An 11,736-nucleotide genomic window follows, 5' to 3' on the forward strand; every position below is an offset into this window, starting at 1 on the left:
CGTCACACCGCGAAAGGGCCAACTTTCGGTGAGTTTGTTATTTACAAACAGAGAGCGAAGTGGCTTATCTTTTGGGATTTGTTTCAAGCAAGCTAGCAGCAGGAACAGTAGAGGCACCTTCTAAAGAGCGAGCGAAGGCAGAATGAATTTGGCGATGAACTGCCAACCAAGCTGTCAAAAGCCGTCAACGCTTTGGGATGAATTTCAACTGCAAGTCGTAAAACTGCTGGGCTGTTGAGTAAACAGTAGGCTGGGGGTGTGTCATTTGCGTTATATTTTTTTTTTTTCTAATTTTTATCTTTCGAATAGAAGATTGAAAACTTTTGGATGAGGCATAATTTATTTCATCGATATAACGCTATCTGCGTTGCTACAATACCGTAGTTTTTTTTTAATTTGATCAGAGTTTAGACTTCTACAGAATGTAAAGATAGATTTGAAAATTGGTTGATTTTTAATCAATTGGATTTACCTTTAGTGCAACAATTTTCAAGGGGAGCCCCTTTCCTAGAGCGACCAATTTTCACAAAGTTTCGGTCACAAACTATCACATTTCCATCCAGCGGAAAATCAACTACGAAGCGATCCAAAAATTGACCTAATACTTTCCTTGCGATTCTCAAACTTACCAAGTTACGTTTACCTACAAATAGCTTTCTCCCGGGGGCCTGTTTATACCAAATAGTTGGCTTCGTTGGAATCGAACAGTATATGCTTGAGGCCACCGTCGCTCAGGTGCATGTTTTCCTTGCGGTAGTGTTACGGTACCGGTTTGGTTCCGGGCGACGGGCACGGGATGGCCACGACCGCAACCTCGCGCAGCTTCGTCATGTGCACCAGATTCTTGTAGAACATGCGTACCACGGTCCAGATGATCAGGTTGAAGGCCGTCATCACCGCGCAGAAGCCCCCTGGAACGAGGAACGGATAAGATGTTAGGTTTGGGAAGAACTGTTTTAATGGGTTATATTAGTTTTAGCCCTAAAACAAGATAGCCAAATTCTGCTTTCTGCTGCTTTGCTTGTCATTGTCAACAACTATTTGGTCGAATTTGAATAGTAACAGTTTCTGTTTGATGGTTCCAGAAGTTACGAAAGTGTCAATTTTTAATCCACAGTTGCAAATAGCTTGTTAACTCTTTATAAGGCAGTGGAAACTTGGGTACGGGAGGGTATTTCCAGCCCATTAAGCTGTAGCTTGAACAATATTCAGAAATTACGTTGAAACTATATTCATTCGAGACAAGATTTTTATGCCAGTTGATAGAATATTTACTGAATATCGGAGAATTTACTGATTAAAACGCAACTGAATTTGAGTTATAGTCGCGAGAAATGATGAAGTCGCTGCGGCTAAATTGAGCCCATTTTCTATAGTGGTGTCTGTGTTTTTTAAATCCAACCGGCCTAAATAGCCAGCACAGGGATTAAATGCTTTTCAAAAACGGATCAAAAGAGAGACCGGTGGATAACTTCTCGCTATTGCCTACATTCCGGGCTCATTGAAAATAATTAGTTTTGCAGTGACAACAGCTTGCTGCTGGCGCTAGTGTATCATTCAATTGTTCATGTACATTAGCGCCAGAAGCAAGTGATTGTCACTCAATTACTAGCTATGTCAACACGATAGAAGCTTTTCAGTCGTTTCATGCCTCACATATTGGTAGTAGTGTAAATAAAGCACCATATGCTGAAATTAAAAGCAAAATGCTGCTAATGGCTAGTGAATGAGAATTGATTTATAATTTCATAACAGACGGGAATTTTTGTGTTCTTCCGTGATAAAAAGAAGTAGAATTGTTCTGCTATACCAGTGGTGCCCAGCTAGTGACATGATGCGGGCCAAATCCAATTTTTTCTTAAAAGCCGCGGGCCGCAATATTTTTTCAATGGTTTTTGATTGACTCAGCATTAAAATTAGAAAAAAATTAGTTTTATTATGTGACAATATATCACGGTTAATTTAGTTTTCTTTCGGTAATTAAAAAAATTAATCATATTTTTTGATTTATTAATATAGTTATGCTGAAATACATGTCCAATGTCGTTTCGTTTTTACTTATTTTTCTTGGGCCAGTTTATCCAGATCAGCTTTGATGCTAGAGGTCGCTATACACAGCGAATTTTCCAAGTGGTCGTCTGTTATCCTGTTCCTGGACTTTGATTTCACTTGTTTCATAATGGAAAATAGTTGTTCACAGATGTACGTGGATCCAAACAAAGAAGCAACAAAAAGAGCGTGTTTTCTTAATACTGGGAATCGAGCTTCCGGAACAAATTTAGAATAGAAATCCAAAAGACCATGGTTATTAAATTTTTCACGTAATTCAGTATCGCATTGTATTTCGATGAGTTCCATTTGCATGTTCTCAGGGGCATGCTCAGCATCAAAACTGAATTGGGTAGAAAAAATTTGGAGCATTTTATCATGTCCTTTGAAGTCTCCAAATCTGCCAGAAAAATCAGTCCTTATCGCTTGAAGTGCGTCAACGTATTTTTTAGTTGACGATACTTTGGAACTACCCAGTGTCGAAAAATGAACCAAATTGAAATTTTTCAACTGTTTTTCGAATAATATAATTTTGTTTTCGAAAGTTTTGATCTGATTCAACATGTTGTGAACCAATTTACCTTTACCTTGCAGGTTTAGATTCAAATCGTTCAGATGGCTTGTGATGTCTGTCAGGAAAGCTAGATCTGCCATCCACTCCTCGTTTTTGAAATTATCAGCCGATTTTCCCTTACTTTCCATAAATTCCCCAATCTCTTTACGAAGGTCGAAAACTCGTCGCAATACCTTTCCTCTACTAAGCCAACGTACTTCAGTGAAATATGGAATGTCGCCGAACTGTGCATCGATGTCTACGAGAAATGTTTGGAATTCACGATGGTTCAATGCGTGTGACCTAATATAATTGACGATCTTGACGACATCCTTCATTACATCCTTGAATCCTACATTTTTAGCGCAGATTCTCCTGATGTATGTTGCAATGATACTGCACAAATTGCGCCAAAATCTCTGGTTGCTTTCGGAGATGAGCAATAGCACCTTCGTTTTTTCCTAAGGCAAAAAAGTAACAATAATATGAATGAATGATAAGACACATTCCAGCGTTACGGGACACTATGCCTACCACGCAAATCAGTTCCTATTTAACCAAATCCCTGGCATACATCTGGAAAGTAAAGTCCTCTTAGGTTACCAATTTTACAAGCTGTTTGCCAAAAATTTGGTAAAACAAGAACCAATTTACACAGTAAAGTTAGTTACTAATTGTGTCCCGTAACGCTGGAATGTGTCATAAGCAAAGCAAAGCCATAGGTATAAACGTCCTTCAGAACTTGACCCTCCTTTACCGACTGACTTCGCAACCGGTTATTAGAGTACAGGAGAATTACGGGGCTAGTGCAAAGATTCAATTAACTCTGTAGCGGCACCGCCCGGTCGAGATTCGAACATACCATGACTGGCTTGTTAGGTCAGCATCGTACCCCGGAGCTTACTGGGCGGGTATGAATGAATGATGAAAAACGTAATTGAAATTCAACTCACCACACATAGCAGGAGCTCCGTCAGTAACGGCACCGGACATTTTCTTCAACGGTAGACCTAGTTTTTGCTGAACCTCACGTAATGCGTTGAAGATATCGATCTCTTTTGTCGTTCCTTTCATAGGAAAAAGGTAGGCCAATTCTTCCGTCACTTCAAAGTTCTTAAATATACCCCGAAGAAAAATAGCTAATTGAGCTGTATCAGAAATATCTGTGCTCTCATCCAACGCCATTGAATAAAATTCAAAATCAACAGCTCGTTCTTTCAAACTCGAAAAGAGATTTTCTGCTATGTCCTCAACTCTTCTCGTGATGGTTTGCCGTGACAAACTTACTTGTGTAAAAATACGTCTTTTTTCGGGACATATTGTTTGAACCACAGCTTTCATACACTCCTTGACAAACTCACCATCTGAAAACGATTTTGGTTGAGCAGCAATTTTTTCTGCAATAATGTAGCTTGCCTTTTTACACAACACGTTTTCTTGCTTGGATTTTACAAAAAAGTTTTGCTGGCCAGTCAAACTTGCTTTTAACTTAGCAAATTTTTCAGCACAGGCTGTGTCAACAAACTTATCGAACTTTGACGCATGTTTCGATTCATAATGTCGTTTCAAATTAAACTCCTTCATTACGGAAACAGCGTCGTTGCAAATCAAACACACCGGTTTCTGATTTACGCACGTAAAAAAGTACATTTCGGACCACCTTTCCTGAAAAAACACGTCCTTCGTCAGCTACTTTTCGTTTTTTGCTAGTGCTGGCTTCCATTTTATTCAAATTCACAAATTTAGTGCAACACAAGCAAGTAGCAACAAAACTGTCAATGGAGATGAACACTAAAATGGAGAATGAGCTGCCCTTCAATGGCGGTGGCCAAGTCAAATGAAATATCCCCAGCTTTGCCTGTCTTACGGACGTTTTGATATATCCAGCTCGCTCTCGCAAGAAACTTGAACTGCATTACTCGCAGAATCTGACGTGAGAGTAAGCAGAACAGCGTCAACTACCAGCGGTGCGCTGTACAGCGCAGAAGACAGATCCATTTGTTTTTGCATTCTTGGAGTAATCTTCTCCGATTGGCGAAAAGCAGCGGCTTTTGCAGTGTTTTGTTGCTTTTCTCTGTCTGCAATGAGGGTTGATTGTTTTCCTTTCTCTTTTGCCTGTTGGACTGAGCACTACGACCACAAAATGCACGCTCTCAGGATTACCGAGCAAATCATTTCATTCGCGGAAGTAAGGTTGTGAAATCGTTGAAGGTTTTTCGTGAAAAAGGAAAAGTATTTTGGCATACGAAGCATGAGTTTAAGCTCTAACTCTGCTTGCAGTTATACTTATTATGTGCACGAGAGTTGAACAGAAAACTGAAAAACGAGTTAGTTGCGAGAACAGATATGTTTGTCTTTTTACTGATTAGCCGACTGAACAGAAACTCACTTATATCTATTCAGTTGTATGAAAAATTCTTATTGTTCGCCCGCATGACTCAATTTTTTTCGCTATATCTGAAATCAGTCCGCGGGCCGCATTGACAATCCAGGCGGGCCGCAGGATGGCCATCACTGCTCTAGTGCGATGCCGTCACCTTGTCGCAACCTTCGCCGTGTCTCAAAGAAACTCGAAAGTATCGCCGAGATGCACACGAAACACATCACTCGATCCAAAGCTCTGCTCAGTTGTGGCAAGTGTTCGTGCATTATCTGCCATAGCTGGTCTCGATCGACTGTATCGTATGTTGCTTTGAAATCAATAAAGATGTGATGCGTGAACACGTTGTACTCCTAACGTTTCTGTGGTAAACATCTGGTCCGTAATTGCGCCGGCCCTTATGAAGCCCGCCTGGTATTTCCCTACAAAACTTTGTGCTATCGGTGATAGCCGGAGTAACAAGATGAATGAAATTTTTTTTGAAGGCACCACCTAGGCCCCCACCAGGGAAATTTCCTAGCTACGCCAATGAAAAACAGTGGGTTTGATGTTTATTGAACAAAATTTAGCAAATTCCTTTCATTTTTATGAAAATAGTTATAACACATTAAAGCTTATGAGTGCTACATTCATTTCAGTATTGTTATATAGCGACAAAGTTTTTATTTGGGAAAGCGCAGCAAAAAAAGGTAATGTATGCCGAATTTAGTAGCGTGCTGGGAATACCCTCCCGTACCCTATGTAGTTTTGTAGTTTTTTAAACCAAACATCGTAGGACAAATTTTTTTTATGATAATGCTATAAAATTTTCTCAACAATCCAGGAAAAATATCCGTTGTAACAAGCTTTTCACAAAATTTTCCATGACGGCGGAGAATTCAATAGAAATGACGGAAAACCCATATTCTAAAGGCCCAGACACAATGCATACGGATTTTACTACGTTGCGGAAATTTGACAGAAAACCCATGAAAAAACTGTCAAATTACCGCAACGTAGTAAAATCCGTATGCACTGTGTTTGGGGCTTAACTCTTAGGAAAGTTTTTATAGTTTTTAGTGTAGGCACAGTTAGCAGCAGGACGAAGTCTTCCCTAACCTGGAAGAGAAGGGCCAAAAATGTAGGCAACGAAAGTGCTTGAAAATTTTGTGAAAATTTTCACCCCCGATTGCTTTGATTTGTTATTTTCCAAATCAAGCGGTAACCAGGGTTACGGGGTTTGGCACGTTTGAATTATTCGTGTGTATAATGTTGGCAACAGTTTTCGTTTTGGAGTTTTTCGTTATGAGGAAACTGGCAAGCACCAGTCTATCGTGCCGCATTTTTTTATTTTTTTAAATAAACGGATTTGTTACCGGTCATTTTAAATGAAACGGTAGCAATGCCATGGCGTCAAAGTTTTGTTTTTTTTGTAGTATGTAAGTCTAGTTATTAAGTGTAGTTTGTAAGAAAATTCATAAATTAGTTTTGTTTGTTCAACTAACTGGCTCTTTTTGATTGTTGTTAGTTTGATTTGTTTTGCTTTTTGATGAGTTTTTTTGTATTTTTGTTTAACCTGTAGAATAAGTATACTAACTCATAAAATCCCCCACCTGATAATTAGGCTGCAAAAATTTGCGTAAAAATGATCGATGTGAATGTTACCATTTAGTGAAGTGAAGAGACACTGTCGGATGGATGACTTAGGACCCCAAAAGAGACCTTCGGCGTCCACCCCGGAACATCCAGACCAGGTTTTGGGGTTTAGCACGAAGGCTCTTAAAGGCTCCGTAAGAAACCACCTAAGTCAGAGACAGCCTCACTCATTAAATGCTAACATCCAATCTAAAACACCCTGTAACGGAAAAACCGCAACGAAAAAGACGGCAAAAAGTCCGCACTAAATAAATAACCCCTTAAACGTTCCTGATCATCAACAGCTAAAATTATACCACTCTCGTCTGCACGAAAAAGTGGTATCCGGTGGTGATAACAGAGGGAGAGGGTGACAGGGAGAGTGAAGACAAGAGGAAAGGAGGGGAGTTTGTTCGGGTTGATGAGAGTAAGGAGAGATCGGCTCGAGACAGTTGCGAATCGATCGTTATCGCGCTCGGAAGGAAAAAACGTTAACTCCCTGTCGGTAGTCTCGACGTGTGCCAAGTGTCAGGAGATATGCCTGAGAATCCGGTGTAATTTCGGATCACTACAACGTCTACAAGGCTAAGTGACCTATTCAAACGCCAACGAGGTTCGACGAGCTGGAGTATCCAGTGTTAATCAGCACGAGCGGGAATTCCCCGGGTGCTACCGAGTGGGCCAGAACGAAAGCGGCCGAGAAGTTTATTCCGACGACAAATTCATCGGGCGACCACGTGAGCCGAACATTTCGCGACCAGGACCAGATTTGGCGTCACTTTACTCGCCACAGGAATCCTGGTTCTCTACTAAGACATCATCCTCCGGAATCATCCTCGAACTAGTAGCGGTAACTACGATCATCCCGTGAGCTACGGGATTGTGGATCCAGAAAGAGCCGCCGTCATCCAGGTCTCCTCTCCCTCCGTTCGTCGTTCAACAATGGGCCCCAACATGTGACATCCAGCGCTGCATGGAGGAATCGGTAATAAAAGCTTGCATGCATGTAAAATCCTATCTTTTATATTTAAATAGAGCCAGTAATCCATTCCTTTCTGTACTCTGTTGCCTTCTGATGGTTCCGCTTCATTTCGGGTAAGTTTCGGGTCGCATGAGTCCTCCGAAGGTCGGTTGCCGACCCTGAGATAAAGTAAAATTGAGTTAGCTGGGTTGAGTGTTAGAACCGACACTTATAGATTCAAGGAACCGGAGACTCATAGGGAACGGAGAAGAAGCTTACACAGGGTGGCAACTCGACATGAAAAACAAAATTCCCTGATTTTACCAGGTATATTTAATACAATTTCAGGCTTCATATTGCGATATAATATTAACTGGAAATGCGGTCATTCAAATTTGAATTATTTTTGAATCAATGAGGAAATTAGAAAAATTATCCAATTACCGAAGTTTTCTCGTCTAACTTACTCACTTCCATTTGTGTTTTCACATCACCTATCTATCCTATCCCTTCTAGAGAAGTAACTGCTGTTCCTCTGCTTTCAATACAAGAGAGTTTAAAATGTTTTTCGACATTCTGAAATGACTCACACTTTCACGATGGAGTGATTTTACCCCGCTTTTCCCCATTAGTAAATTTCGTACCTGACGAAGTGATTTCAATTTCTGTTCGAGCTTTCAGCTTCCATTCGTTTTCCAGCCACCGATGTTAGCTAAAGTTTATCTCTAAAGTAAAGTTTAATGGAATAGTTTTGCATTTGCTCCAAGTGCCAACCATCCTGCAAGACTTGTCCAGAACAACTCTCGTATATTTTCACCATACAGCGGGTATCTTAACCCAACCTACCGAAATGAAGAAAGTTCCCCACCTACTCTATTTCCCTAGACGAGGAGTTCTCTAGTCGCTTTCGACTATTCTGTCGACTGGAAAATTACACTCCGCGGATGAGTTCTTTATTTGTTCTTGTTTCCGCGCAACTTTACTCGCAAGTTCATGCCCAAGCGGAGGGTGAACAATTGATAAGCATTAATGATTTGGCGGAGAGTGTCGCTCGCACTTTCATCTTCTCGCAGCGCCGAACTCTTTAGCGCCCATTGCGGCTAACTCTAGAACTCGGCGTGAGGCTTCTTTCTGCAAGACACGCGGAAATGTTCATGTTTGATTATCGTTCTCCGAGCCATAAGTCATGCGGAAAAAGCTGTTTTCTTGAGCTTGTGTTTTATTATAATTTCGCTGCGTACCTTTGACAAACTGGGCCGCGCATTCTACGAAATATTTTCGTTTAATAATACCACCGTTTGGCTTACAACTTGTAACCTTCATTAGCCAGTTTAAAGACTGCCGTGGGATAGTGAAATTTCTTCTACATTTTTCTCGATTATTCGTGAATTTTACTAAGACACTCGATTCTATAAAATATTATTTCGCAGAGACGTGTTTAATGAGGTTTTGGGCTCTGTTCTGCGAAGAGTTTTACGTGAAAAGCCAAATTTTGCTGAGCTGCCAGTCGCATTTACTTCGATGTTCTGCGAATCAAGTCACATGCCTCAAAGGGCTGCCCTAAAACTCTAATGTCATTCGACTTGACTAACGCCGAACGAAACGCGGGTGGCAGATTTAAATTTGCCGTATCTTTGCAAATCACGGAGGTAATTATCGATGATCCATTCTACCGCTTTTTGTGCGTCGTACTTCTTTACCGATTTCGAAGTGCGCTTGGCTACTCTATGAATCAAACATTGCGGTTGTTTGAAAAATTTCCTGATTATTCCAGGTTTTTTCAGGTCATTTCGAATTCCTTGATAATTCCAGATCTTCCAGGTTTTTCCAGGTTGATATTTACCTACTTTTCTTAAACTGGTTAATTTTGCATCCGGACAATTTCGGACTTCCGGATCCGGAACAGGGCCAAAGCGGACCGGAACGAAATCGGACCTAAAAAGTTCGTTCCGAACCGGACCGGAACCCGGACTTCAATTTTCGTTCCGATGTCGAACACTATTGGGATGATTACCTTTCGTAGACCGTGCCAGCACAATATTCAATATTCAGTGCCTAATTCTGGACAGGATCAGATTTGAATTACAGATTGACAAAATTCTAACTATTTTAACAATTTAATAACTACATGTGATGATTTTAAATTTTTAAAAAGGTTCTAATAGCTAAAATGTTGTCAAAATGTGCGTTAAATCTGGAACTGTTCAGAATATGGTGCTGGCACGGTACAAGTTTTCATTTTTATCCTTTAGCTGTTGACTTTCATCTAAAATTCTAGCTTCCAACTTTCAATTTTGAAGACCAATTTTAACTCCAATTCGAGGTTCAATTTCAATTCTAATTTCAGTTTAATTGGAAGTCCTATTTTAGGTAAATTTCCATATCCTATTTATAGTCTTGTTTTACGTTCAATTTGAAGACTTCGAAACCAGAGTTCCCACATAGAGACAATTTACCATGAGCTACAGTGGGATTTCGAATTTGGCATGGTTCGATTTTGGCATGCCTCGATTTTGGCAACAAAAGTATCCGTTTTTGGCAACACAAAATATTTTACTTCCAAAAATATGCTTAAATATCAGTCAGTTTCCGCATACATACTTTAAATGACGAAAAAATATTGCCCCAAGTCTGTTCATAAAAATAGTTCTAGGTTATGCAATGTTTCTAACAATAATATTTTTATTTCCGTAGGACTACGTCTTACCGCAGGTCATTTGGCAACATAGGCGACACGCATTTATTATCAAAATCGAAATCCTACTGTATTAGTAATATATGTCGAAGTACCTGGCAAATTCCTTTGAAATAATTTACTTTCAGTAATTAGCTTGATTTAACAACACCAAATTTACTTTAAACGCATAAAGCGAAGCGGCATTCTCTGGTTATAATAGGAATTGTCCACTAGTAGAAAGTAACCCGTTCATTCCTCTGGGAATGTGACCTGAAGGAGAGAAGGCACGAACGTATTCGCAAAATAGTGGATTCTTAAAATTCAAGAGCCCTAACCGAAAAAGGTAAAGAACGAAAACGATCAGAACAAAAATCCAAAGTGTGAAATCTTTAAAAAGAATTGAAACTAAATAAAATTTTATGAAATTCTGTCCAATTTCGACCCAATTTGTATGATAACGGCATCGAAGTCCTACAAATTTAGTATTCTATCCAAGAAGATATAGAATACTGCGAATAAGCGTCCATAATATTAAAAAGTCAAGTTAAACATGCTGCAAAATGTACTCACAGTATTGCCACTTTCCAATCACACAGTAAGTCATCTTGTTGTAGCCGACGGCAATCATTATCGAGGCGGCCACCAGAGTCCCGAAGAAATCCACCACCATCCAGGGGATGAAAAACTCATGCCGATTGCGAAGCGTCCCAATTAGCAGCCCGAGACAGCTCAGCACGTAAATTGTCGCCAAAGTGGTACCGACGTACAGCATACAAAGCGTCACTGCAGAGAAATTAAATAAACGAATCATCGATTTAAAATTGCACGCAATGACCGTGCGTCACTCAGTGCGGAGACCCACCCGAAGCCAGATTGGCAGCCGATTTGAAGCGAAGTTGGTTCATGGTCTCGCCTTTGGCATTGGTCGGAATGTAAACATACTCCTCGCGCTCCTTCTGGTCGGCAATGTCCGCCCCAAGGATGGCACTCATCTCCTCGGCATGGGCCAGCCCCAGCAGCATGATGAACAGCAAGATGTGGGCGATTAGCTGCGGATCGGAGGGTCGCGCGAAAGGTCGGGGAAAGGGAAATAGAAAAATCGATGCGAAAAGAAAAACGTTACAATCCAATCCAGTTAATCCATTCCCGTTGTTGAAACTAACCACTTTGTAGATGGCAATCAGGATGGTGGAAATCCGAAGATATCTGGGCGACACGGGAACCATGACGATTTCACGCACTTTATCGATCAAATGCATTTTGTTGCGACTTTCTGCGAGCAAGGTCAGCGAAGAATGGCCTGCTAGATCGCGAAAATTAAACCACAATTGCACAATTTTCGCTGCAATCGCAGGATTTTGCACTCTTTTTTCACTGTTGCCGAAGAACAATGCGAGCCTCGAAGTCACAACCAGGACTACCTACATGCTGGCGTAGGGAAAACTATACGAATGAACGGAAAACTGTCACGCACGCGGTTGCGGGAGTGGAAAGCTCGCGAG

The 11,736-nt window shown here is 40.7% G+C and overlaps 1 protein-coding gene across 1 annotated transcript; it reads right to left on the minus strand.

The window, feature by feature from the left end:
• Positions 1-759: 759 nt before the first annotated feature.
• Positions 760-11,493, minus strand: LOC128743969 (uncharacterized). Its single transcript, XM_053840686.1, has 4 exons — positions 11,398-11,493; positions 11,097-11,283; positions 10,805-11,017; positions 760-911 (listed from the first exon to the last, which is right to left on the minus strand). The coding sequence occupies exons 1-4, from the start codon at positions 11,491-11,493 to the stop codon at positions 760-762; spliced, it is 648 nt and encodes a 215-aa protein (XP_053696661.1).
• Positions 11,494-11,736: the final 243 nt, after the last annotated feature.

This window comes from Sabethes cyaneus, chromosome 3, assembly GCF_943734655.1.
Source record: "Sabethes cyaneus chromosome 3, idSabCyanKW18_F2, whole genome shotgun sequence".
Taxonomy (NCBI): domain Eukaryota; kingdom Metazoa; phylum Arthropoda; class Insecta; order Diptera; family Culicidae; genus Sabethes; species Sabethes cyaneus.

Excerpts from the sequence above, each read along its gene's own strand:
- LOC128743969 (XM_053840686.1), bottom strand. The coding sequence starts at position 11,493 with ATGCATTTGATCGATAAAGTGCGTGAAATCGTCATGGTTCCCGTGTCG. Across the intron at positions 11,018-11,096 it reads GGCTGCCAATCTGGCTTCGG|TGACGCTTTGTATGCTGTAC; the intron begins GTGGGTCTCCGC and ends ATTTCTCTGCAG. Across the intron at positions 912-10,804 it reads GATTGGAAAGTGGCAATACT|GGGGCTTCTGCGCGGTGATG; the intron begins GTGAGTACATTT and ends TCCTCGTTCCAG.